The sequence below is a fragment of the Habropoda laboriosa genome, unplaced genomic scaffold (genome assembly GCF_001263275.1).
Source record: "Habropoda laboriosa isolate 0110345459 unplaced genomic scaffold, ASM126327v1 scaffold145, whole genome shotgun sequence".
Classification (NCBI taxonomy): domain Eukaryota; kingdom Metazoa; phylum Arthropoda; class Insecta; order Hymenoptera; family Apidae; genus Habropoda; species Habropoda laboriosa.
Window position 1 is genome coordinate 2,356,225 of NW_017100307.1, and position 12,061 is coordinate 2,368,285.

Consider the following 12,061-nt stretch of genomic DNA (forward strand, 5'->3'; position numbering starts at 1 on the left):
GGTGATAATGTGTAAATTGTTTGAGGATTTTTTACACGAGTGGTGTTATTGGTTGTGTTAGCCACCGTGTATTCAAAGGGAATTAAACTCCTCGCCATTTTGCTTTTGATTTATAACAGTGCGACTGTTTGAGAACTTACTATCACATCCATGGACTCACCTGAGGCTCGCAGATACAAATTTTTGTACCGTCGTACCGTTTAGAAGACATGATTTACGTTAACAGACGATCTAAAGCTGCAGAGCTTGACAACCAACAACAAGAACACAAGGTTCCAGTGAGTAATACGCAAGAAACTTGCAGAAAACAAGGGTGAACCAGAGAGATGGACTTTAGTTTAGCCATCACAGCAGGTACTAAGTCAGCATGTAACTCTCGAGTGTATTTATGACTCAAAGTCACAATACCTAATATCAAGAGATGTCACAAGATTGATTGCTCGAAAGAAAGCATGTGGAAAGTTTAGGGACAACCCCAATGTTGCTTTAAGAATGAGAACTTTGTTTCCAGAGAAAGGCTGGCAGACAGAGTGGGGAGAGAAGGCAAGGGTGGTGCTTTCTGGTAAGAGGTTGTGAAGAATAGCACGGCACTTACCCCAGAACCCTTGGAACAGGGTGAACGATACAGTTATGGTGGTTGGTTATGGATGGAGGAAATAAATAGAAAGAGGATGGTCGGTAAAGGAAAGAAAGATGCGTTTCATCTCGGATCTCCTAGGAGACCCTTAGACTCACGTTAGAAAGTATATATATACTAATAAGAGCCTTAGCGGGCACCAGTGAGAAAGGTTAGTGCTAATTGTCCCTCTGTTGGCGAAACATAGAAGCTACCGTACCCAATAATTTAGCCAACCAATTTCTCTAAACGTTCAATCACATTTATAGAGGATATGACGAATAAATTCAACAACTATTCTCTATTGTTATTTACATGTGTAAAATTATAGCAAAAGTTGTAAAAAAGTGAAAAGGGAGATAAAAGGAATCGAGCTAGTAAAAATAGAAATCGTTACGCCTGACAATGGGAGATAACAGAGCAGATTGTTTACAGGCTACCTTTTCCCTCCATCTTCCCTCCAAGTCGCCATTGTTGGCGCAGACAATTACAGAATAGCGCGAGGAAATAAGGGAGCTCTAAGTGCGAGGATCATATCAGCTCATCAAGCGGAAAATGGGTTGGAAGAAGCAAAGTGGAGAAAAGATGCCGAGTAAACGAGCAATTTCGTTTGTTAATATGCGCGAATGGGACGTGCGAGTTGGCCCTCCTTTCTTCAAATTTCATAACCCCTGATGAAAGTTCTCTATCCACGAAAGTACTCTACACGAACCATTTACCTCTCCTAACGTTCTCGTTAAATTCCTCGAATAGAAACGAATATTCTCTTGTGTTACTTTCTTGTAGAAAGTAACGTGGGGTAATTTCGAATTCGCATATACATACATATATAGTCCTAGAAAAGCATGAACAATTCCTTCTTTTGCCACATGATTGCTTGTACCGAATGCAACGCTAGGTCACCAATGCAAAACAATCGACAGGCACACTGATCGAGGTAAAAACTATCGAAGATTTTTGCTCGTCATCGTCTAATTTTTTTGAAGAAAGTAAAACAAGTATAGCTTTTGCAAGTATAATTATCTTAATACTAACGTTCAATGCTAATGGATTATGCATTACGAAAAGTGCAGCGATTTTTTTTTATGCGACTTTTGTAAGAAACTAAGTAGCATTCATGATTACCCTGCGACAGTTAGGAAATCACGAACAGCAACGGTTTGGTTTTATTTTTAAATTTTGTTAAAGTTCATTACAAAACTATACAAACAGATAATACGTGTTTGTATATAAACGATAACAAAGTTACTACCTTTTTCCTTAGGTCTTCGTAATTTCCCCACTTTCCCCTAAATCTGTAACTTGACAAAATTCCTCGAGTCTATCAACAACGTGGTTTCACAAGGAAACCGCCAGTCAGGGGAATAAACCACGAGATCGTGAATCAATCTCGAGTGTCATCCTCGTTTCACCCTTACTTTCCGAACACCGGCCAAAGCAAAAGCATTCGAGGTACCATACCTGTTTGCTCGACACTTAGCCGTTATCACTTCCTCGAAAACTACGTTGGCCAGAGCGTTCAATTTCCATACAAAGGCTTTTCTTCCGTACGAGATCCAACGGTGAAACACGTCGCTGGTGGACGAAAGCCTCTCCTTCGACGCTTTTCCTTCGTTCCTCGTTTCCTCCTGCATAAGGTTACAGAGGATCGTGTAACACACGCTTGTACGACCATAATTCGCGAAAACGTGCGACGATTACAGGCCGCCTGCCTTCGTGTGTTATCAACCCGCGTGCGTGCTTGCTTCAGTGTTAATTCAAGCACGAGATACAACTGGACTGCAAGCCAGCCATGCGGGAACGCGAAGAAAGCTGACTGCTACAATTTGCATCTCCGTGGATGGGTTGAAACGATCGTTAACACGTTCACTTCCACCTCAGATTTACGTATTGCTCTCAGAGGGTTGGAATTTTCATTACTTAATATTGCATTGATGATTATTACGCTTTATTATTGAAGAAATCGAAGAAAAAGTATTTGGGGACCCAACCGGGAATCGAACCCGGGACCTTCGAGTTGGCAAGCCGAGACTTTGTCCGCTACGCCAATAACGCCCTCTCTATTATCCTTCGTCGATTCCCTATTTGAGTATGGAGGCCCCGATACTACATTATTATTTTTTCTTTTAATTTGAAACATTGTCTATTTAGCTACGATGTTAAAAATTTTTTAGTCGACGATATGTTTTTGCCTCCGCTCGTTCGTTTCTTGAGAAACTGGAAGATTTGGAAGAGAAGAGAGCTTGAGCAGAAAGCGTGGAATAGATAGTGAAGTGAAAATAGCGTGGCTTATAGTTAACGTAAACATTTACTTTTGCTAATAAATTACTATTTTAAATACACTTTCCGAACGCGGATCACAATTCCAAATTTCAACCCCATAGATATTCATTTTGTTTCAATTATTCTAAACATTTGACCACCGTGGCTCCATCGAGGAGGCAATTTCCGGTGACAGGTGACCAACGTGGCAATGAACGCGTTAAGAACCGCTGATTTTTTAACGAACGAGAAAAAATGGAAGAGATATGGAATTAAAAGTGTTACTCGGTCTCTCTCTTGGGTGGGAAATTTCCTGCAAAGTGAATTTCCAGATAAAATACGCGTGTTTAAAGGGTTAAAAGTTACGGTGCACGGTTGAATGGGCCGAGTCTCATCGGTTCAGCTAGAATAAACATACCCGGTACCGGGGATACGTTGATAGAAGTCCTATTTCACGGAGTTTAATCCGCTTCGAAAGCAGCGGCTGAAACGAAACAGCTTTCTGAACGTTGTGAATACGCGATGAGAATCTGAATAAGCGTGGAGTATCGTTTCAGCTTCGTAAAGTCCGCTTTTTTAATCCGTAATTAGCCGAATGGAGGGAACGTGTTCCCCTCCTCAAAAACTTCCTACCTTAATAACCAGCAACAGTTGTATTATTAACTTATCTCCCCCAACCTCTCTCTCTCTCCTCTTCGCTCTTCTCCAATTTTGCGGAAAAACATCAAATCCCTGGGGAAAGCAGTTCTACCGTGCGAGAAAAAAAGATTCTCTCACTTTGACATCTTTCACACAGTTTTATCAATGTTGAAAAATCAGCAAATCCAAAGCTTAACGTGGCAAAAAAGAGGTGGGATATTAAAGGCGGGAAAAAAGAATTTCATTGTTTTTGCAAAGCGTATAGTGTTCGTATTTTTCCGTGCAGACGAGTTATAACGTTCGTTCGAAAGGAACAAGACAAACAGGATGACGACGGTAACAAAAACGCAGAGAGGGTGGTGAGAGCTCGTTTCGGCTGTGATCAACGTGCACAACTCGAGCGTTTCGCGAGGGACCTAAACGGTAAAAGGGGATCGTTTAAATTTCCTGAACCGAGTGGAACGTACTCTCGACACAGGACGGACGTGTCTCTCTCTCTCTCTCTCGTTCGTGGTATCCGGTTTTAAAGCGAAGAAATTTTATACTGCTCGAGATATACGGTTAATTAGGAGTTGATAATGGGCTATGGATGGTCGAACACGATTAATTATCGACGATAACAGCGCACGTAACGCAGTAGGAGAAAACGAGCGGTACGAGAGCTGGGTTTCGATTACGATTAGAGCCGTTTGCATCGCGGACGTTCGCTGGAATTGTGTTACCTCTCGATTGATGATCTTCGTCGCGTTTGTTGGTTAAATGGGGAGTTTTTGTTGTGGCTTTGATACTTGGATTTTTGGACACTTTGTAGGGGAGATTGAATTGTCAGGATTAGAGTATTTTAGGGGGAATTTAACGTGTTCTGGATGGTGTGACCCACCGGTGGGTCATCGAGTGATGCTGTTATTTCATTCGACGTGACCCACTGTGGGTCACTGAGGACGACAAAAATTGAATAGACGGAGTGACCCACCGTGGGTCATCGAATGATGCTCTTGTTTGTCAACGTGACCCACCGGTGGGTCACTTCAGCATAGATAACAAAAAAGATTGAATAGACAGAGAAGGATCACCACATTATTTTATACCTTATATTTTATAGCTTCGAAAATTAGAAACTAAAAAATTCTTTGATAAAATTGAACCGTCCGGTCGTAACATTTCCTAAATTTCAGGTCCATACCGAACGCGTTAATTTCAAAGTATCACTGAAGCTTGTCAATATTTAATTCGCTTAAAACCTGATAGCATTAAAGAAAGTTCAATTCGAAAAGTTTAAGAAACACCGTATTTCACCTCGACTTTACACGCAACGCGATCGATACCGATGAATTCCCAATGAGTGAATGTCTGAAAAGGCCGGTGCACCTCGATCCCCCGCGATTTATGTCCTTCAAGATTGAATCAGTGTTTCATCTCGTTACATCTCACACGCCTCGACAAAAGCACCGCTGAATGAAAATGGAAACAATCGCGACTGTAATCTCTCCCTCTCTCCCTTTTCTTCTCTTCTCTTCTCTTCTCTCTCCCCCTCTCGCCCCTCTTGTCTTCTCTCTCTCTCTCTCTCTCTCTCTCTCTCTCTCGCTACTCTTGTCTTCTCTCTTTCTCTCCCTCTGGTCTCTCCTCTCTTCTCTCTCTCTCTCGCCACTCTTATCTTCTCTCTTTCTCTCTCTCTAGTCTCTTCTCTCTTCTCTCTTCTCTCTCTCTCTCTCGCCACTCTTATCTTCTCTCTTTCTCTCCCTCTGGTCTCTCCTCTCTTCTCTCTCTCTCTCTCTCTCTCGCCACTCTTGTCTTCTCTCTTTCTTTCTCTCTAGTCTCTCCTCTCTCTCTCTCGCCACACTTGTCTTCTCTCTTTCTCTCCCTCTGGTCTCTCCTCTCTTCTCTCTCTCTCTCGCCACTCTTGCCTTCTCTCTTCCTCTCCCTCTGGTCTCTCTCAACGTACAAGGAACACGTCGAAGCAAAAAAGGACTCTCTTCTCTCTCTCTCTCCCTCGCCACTCTTGTCTTCTCTCTTTCTCTCCCTCTGGTCTCTCCTCTCTCTCTCTCGTCACACTTGTCTTCTCTCTTCCTCTCCCTCTGGTCTCTCTCAACGTACAAGGAACACGTCGAAGCAAAAAAGGAAAGAAAAATGTCGGAGGTGAATGGTGTGGGTGGGGCGAAGAAGAGCCGCAAGCGATTGGTAAAGCACGGATAAGAAGAAATTTATTTAGGAACCCCCGACGCACAGAACACTCCGGTAAACTTTCATTCCGGTCTCTTTAAGCAAACGTGTCCTCGTGGACGCCGTCTGTTTCACGGGATATCCGTGTTCGACTCGTCCGGCTGGCACACCACGACCCCTCGAGATTAAATTTCGAGGAAAAACTTGATCGACTGGGGGTGAAGCGACAGAAGGGGAGGAGAACCTGACTTCGAGTTGGCGAGTCGAGCACTCGTTCCTCTCAATACCATTCTTCCCTAAATTGCAACCAAAATATTTCCTATACTCCTCCCTTATTCAATATGTTAGGTAACGACATTCGAAAGCACGGCTATTCTTCCTCTATAATTCCATCTGGCTTCCTACCTTCCAATTTTAAATAAACTTCCAAAAGTTTGAAAGAGATTTTCTAGCTTTCAAGGAGATATAAAGGATGTTTCGAGCATCTTTTCGGAGTTATCATTGTCGAGACGTTTCTATTTTAAGAAATTTTGGATAACTAATTCTAAGAAATGTACAGAGTGATATTAAAATAGGTGACTAAACTTTGGTACCCTATTCTACTCTTAAAGATGAGAAAAAGTACTGAAACTCTTCCTTTCCGAGATATAAACACTTTTTCTTTACGAAGAAATGCTTAAAACTTACTTAAAAAAATTGCTGAAAATTATTTCCTTCTGCAACTATACACTCTTCGTACCAACGTTTCATAAACTGTTAAAGACGCTAAAAAATTTCTGGTGTATTCTAAATTTGTCACATTTGTTTCAAATATTTTTCGGAGATTTTTCAGAATTTCCATACTATCATAAGCTGAACATTTAAGGTGTCCCCATAAAGAAAAATCCAACAAAGTCAATTCAGAAAAGCGTGCAAACTGTACAGTTAGTCCTCCTCTGCTCATAATTCTCCATATGACACCCATTCACACGACATTTCTACATAATTCCTATCAATTTTTCATTTTCACTCTTAAGAAGACTACAATACTTTTCTTCTCTATTGAAAAATGAAACGTCCTATGCAAGATATTTGCATCAATCTTCCAGCGAGCAAGGAAATTGTCACTCCATTCGAAACTTTCAACTCCAAACAACTTTCTATTCCCTCTACGAAGCTGTAACAATAAGTCTTCCCTTACACCCTCCCTTTTTTCCCTTAAAGAAACAGCGAAACTTCGTTAATCGGAAAACGAGCAACGCGCAGCTATCCTCTGACGCTAATTAAAATTTCATCCCGGTGTGCCAGCAAGTGCGCGATACTCGGCCATTAATCAGGAGAAGCGCAAGATACGACCTGGAGGAGCAAGAAGAACGTGGTTGAATAATTCGCAGCAGGATTCGAATGGTTGCGTCGTAAAATTTCCACGGAATCGAACCGCGAATCGCGATTGTAATAAAGTCTAATGCGACACTACTTTGTCAGGATGGTATTCATTTGGCCGCGCGTTTTTACAGACTTCGCGATGTTTCAGTCTCAATCACTCAATGTTCAATCTCCTTTCGTACGCTGGTTCTTTCCCTCAAAAAGGGAAAGCCGCTCTCCTTTTGGGGAAAACCTTACCGGTTCTGCGGGGTCTGGCGATCGTCAGGCTAGAAAGGTGGTGAGAATTCATACGGGCACCAAATGTGGGGGACTTAGCCTTGCTCTGGCCATCCTCGCCCCATTGTCTCCCGCAAGCTTTTACACGATAACCACCGATTACCTTTGCAAATACCGACAAATCTACGCGTCTTTATCCGCGCAGCCTCCGTTCGAGATTCTCCGCTCGCGTTGAAATATTTAGAGTGGCGAAGTGGTTGTTGCGTGACTTACGCCTGGTTCGAAATAGAATCTCCGTGAAAAAGAGAGAAAAACTGAGAGGATGGTTGAATATTGACGCTGCATCTCGCGGTTTAATGGAATTTTTAATAATTCCGATTGTTCGTCAACAACGGGTATCCCTCGTTTCGTTATTCAGCTGTGAACGACGTCGTTTTCCGGATGGTTCGATTTCTTCTCCCCCCTGGTGATTCTGCCGCCTTCTTCGCGTTAACGACCGAACAGATTTTCACTCGAGAAAGCAGACTTTCTAATGGGGAGGAATTTCACCGTTGTAGAGTTTCGCGATGTTGAAGATGCAGATAGTTGGATAGAAATATCTGTGGAAATGGAGTTCGCGAGATCTGGCCGGCTGAAGAAGAACGGTTCTTGGTAAGAATGTTTTCCGTGCAGGAAAATGTAAGTGGGAAAACTACTTTTTCTAGTAGTTTGATTTCTTTTGCGAAAGAATATCCGTGAAAGAACTGTTTTCTTTCGTTGTACACGGTGTTTAGCAACCGTTCTTCATTTTAATATTACAAGCAACGCGAGATTCTCGCGGGAGTTTCATTTTACGTTGAACGTAGAACGTCGTAAACCTTCGTGCACAATTCTCCTCGCACCGTCGTTATCGATTTAATCAAGAATTGTTGCAGGGACGGGTGCAAAAAGTGCTCTGAAAGAGATATCTTCCTTGAGCTATTTTCACCGATCGTATTTTCAGTCTCGCGTAAACAACGGGTTATGCAACGGCGTCATCTTCGTGCTCCTTTTAACTGGTGGTTTGAAGAATATACGAGAAAAAATATGGAGGGAATGAGACTCGGAGAAGGATCTATATTTATCTTGTGCAGAGAAGTTTGAAAATTTTAAGAGAAGTAACTCTTAATGTGAAGATAGTGTTGTATCTATACTGTTGAGACAATTCATTGTCAGATAACTCATATAACATTCTCAGCAACACTCTGACAACACTTCGACTCTATTTGCAACACTCTTGCTCTATTTGCAACACTTCGACTCTACTAATAACGCTCCTACTCTATCTGCAACTCTAGCTCTCTCTCTCTGCAACACTCTAAGGACTCTTGCAACACTTCGACTCTATCCGTAACACTCTTGCTCTATTTGCAACACACTGATGACTCTATCCACAACACTTGGACTCTATTAATAACGCTCCAACTCTACCCACAGCACTCCTGCTCTATCTGCAACTCTAGCTCTCTCTCTGCAACACTCTAAGGACTTTTACAACACTTCGACTCTATCCACAACACTCTTACTCTATTTGCAACACACTACGACTATATCAATAACGCTCCAACTCTACCCACAGCACTCCTGCTCTATTTACAACTCTGGCTCTCTCTCTGCAGCACTCTAACAATTCCTACAACACTTCGACTCTATTCACAACACTCTAACTTTATTTTCAACACTTTGACGACTCTATCGACAACTCTGACTCTCTTTCTCTGCAACACTCTGACTCTGTCCATAACACCCCTACTCTATCTGGAACTCCATGCACAACACTCTGATGACTCTATCTAACGCTGCCCCTATTTACAACACTTCAATTCTACCACTTTCTCTCTTATCACCCTCGTTTTACGCCTCTTAAACCTACCCAGGCACAGGCAAACATTTATAACTCTATGCACAACACTCTGATGACTCTATCTAACTTTCTCTCTTATCACCCTCGTTTTACGCCTCTTAAACCTACCCAGGCACAGGCAAACATTTAACGATACCGCAACAGTAACCGCTATCGTCATCGCATAATTTCGACCGCAAGAATACCGTCACACAAAGTTCAATACAACAAGAATAACTTCGTCATTATCTTGCACAAAGCCGCGTCGGCAATGGCAAGGAAACGACCGCGAAAAAGGGAAACCGTCGCGACTGCCGCGTATAAATTTAAAGTTGGCATTATTCCGTTCGCGAACGTGTCTGGATCTGGCGAGAAGCGTGTCCGACATTGTTTCAGCCGGTTGCCCGATACGATTAACTTGGAAACGAAGTGAAGAGACTGCAGGAAGTATTCAACAGTTCTATTATACGCTCCGTCAACTGGGTCACGTGTACACGCCAATACCTGACCCTGAAACCTAACTTTTCACCAAGCAACCTGCATTTGAACACCGTGTGTGAAACGAGCTGTTGCTTCGCCGGTATAATTCATCGAATCGATCTCCCGTTCAGAAGCATCGTAGGACGTTTATTGCACGTGAAGCAAGAGGAAACAGTCGTTACAAAATTATTAAGGCCTTGGAAACAACAATTTTTTTCTGGAAAGTTGTAGCATGAGATCAACCTTCTAAAAATTTCTCATAAAAATAAAATCCTAACCGTGGGTCATTGACTACGGCAGACTAAACATTGACGAGAAATTGAGTTTGTTAAAGGTCATTGAACTTGTCTAAAGAGAATTGCAGTTACCAATTTAAAAAAATTCATAGTATCGTAATTAAGTGAAAACCATATTTTAAATTTTAAAAATCTACCCAAGCTATATTATATCAAGCACAAAAATAATGAAATCTTGTCCTCTTCCTATTTTTTTCACAGATCTACAACGAACAAAAAAAAACACTAATTTTTGAACACTACATTTTTCTTAATATACAACACTAAAATGCAATTTAAATCACACAATATAACAGGTGTCCAAATACTTATGAACGGCATTGTACCCACGATCGCGTGAATCTCGTCGATTCGACGCGGAAATTAATACGGTCCAAACTGCCTGGTTTATATCGCTACACCTAATTATCTTAATTTCCTGCTGTTCCACGATTCACGCTAAATTCACCAGAGATGAATCGTCTCTCGTCCTTCGAATCACGCGTCTTTTACCATGACAGTTGAAACGACAGGCGTTTTCACAAAACAAAAACAAAAAAGAAACCGGGAGAGAATTCTCTTTCCTAGCCGGTGAAAATCGAGAGAAAAATTTCAACGTCGACTCCTGTATGCCGTCGATTGAGTTACAAAAAGAATTGCCAAGTGTCATTCGCGTTTCGTTGGCCGGAATGGAAGCGCGGAATTGACAAAGAGGGTAGATAAAAGACGCGACGATGAGAACACTCAGAGGGACGACCCTTATAACGATCATACATATATACACGGTGTGCTGTAAAATACTCTTCGGCCTCGTGATTTACTCGCAAGTATCAGATATCAAAAGTTTGAAGGATAGACTTGTAGTTTTTTCAACGTGCACACACAACGCGTGTGTACACGGTGGAAATTTTCCTCGGTACTCTGATTTATAGGGGCGATCCTGAAGGAATGTCCTTCATATTTTACGGTGGTCTCGCTACGTGTACTTCCATGTATCGATGCTTCTTTGTTCTCTCTTCCGGTACTCGAATAAATTTTCTACACTTTCTGCGTGAAAAAGTTTAGAGGGAGAATATTATACGAAGCTTCACGTTTCAGCAGCTTTAAAGACGAAATACACTTCCGGAGGGAAGTGTTGAGAGACTTGGCGAATGTGAAGTATACTGAAATCTAAGAAAATCTAGTGGATTCCATTGAAATCTACCAAAATTTAACGAAATCTGCCGAATTCTGTTAATATCTTTTTTCATCACACTAACTTTGGCGAGGAAATGTAACTTGAATCATACAACACTTTCTACACGAATATAATGGGTGTCTTAACACTCACGAACGCCAGTTACGACAAAAAGTTAGGTTATGTTAGACTAAATTAAGTTTCAATTCGAATTCCTCGGTTTTCAAAACACGTGAAGTGTATTCAACGTAGAATACGTCAATCTCGAAGCATACACTTCGCTATAACGAGTGTCCCAATACTTCTGAACGCCAGTTACGACAAAAAGTTAGGTTACGTTAGACTAAATTCAGTTTCAATTCGAATTCCTCAATTTTCAAAACACGTGAAGTGTATTCACCGTAGAATACGTCAATCTCGAAGCATACACTTCTTTATAACGAGTGTCCCAATACTTCTGAACGCCAGTTACGACAAAAAGTTAGGTTATGTTAGATTAAATTAAGTTTCAATTCGAATTCCTCGGTTTTCAAAACACGTGAAGTGTATTCAACGTAGAACACGTGAATCTAGAAGCTTCCAGTTGGCAATTTTTCCCATAGAGAAGCGGTTAAAGCTGTGATTTGGAAAAATGGCGGCTCACGGTGACGCAAGAAAGCGGTTAAATGAAAAGCTCCGCGAGTTTATTAATACACGGTTCTCCTGTTACGAAAGCCGCAATATACGCGATGCTCGCGCGACAAAGGAGTAATTAACCAAACGAAACGCGTGCCGGCAACCATTTGCACGATCGATTTTTACGTAATAACATTCGTCCCTGTAATAGGGGATGCACGAGCCCGGCGCTACGTTTGAAATAACAGTTTCGACAAAAGAAACGGCAATTGTTACCATCATAATAGCATTGTACCAGCCTTTTCTCCTGGAAATGGATTCTCTCGAATTTCGAATAAATTTTTGTTAAGCGAGATTATTGTTGCACCCCTTATAACGAGAGTTTCGGTGCTTTT

At 41.7% G+C, this 12,061-nt stretch overlaps 1 protein-coding gene across 1 annotated transcript in view; it reads left to right on the forward strand.

Moving 5' to 3' along the window:
- Positions 1-209: 209 nt before the first annotated feature.
- LOC108574032 overlaps positions 210-12,061 on the forward strand; it is a gene marked incomplete at its 3' end in the record, with an annotated part of 30,661 nt that continues 18,809 nt past the window's right edge. The window contains exon 1 of the mRNA XM_017936529.1: positions 210-278. Within this exon, the coding sequence (XP_017792018.1) occupies positions 210-278 (69 nt within the window). The remainder of the gene's footprint in view (positions 279-12,061) is intronic.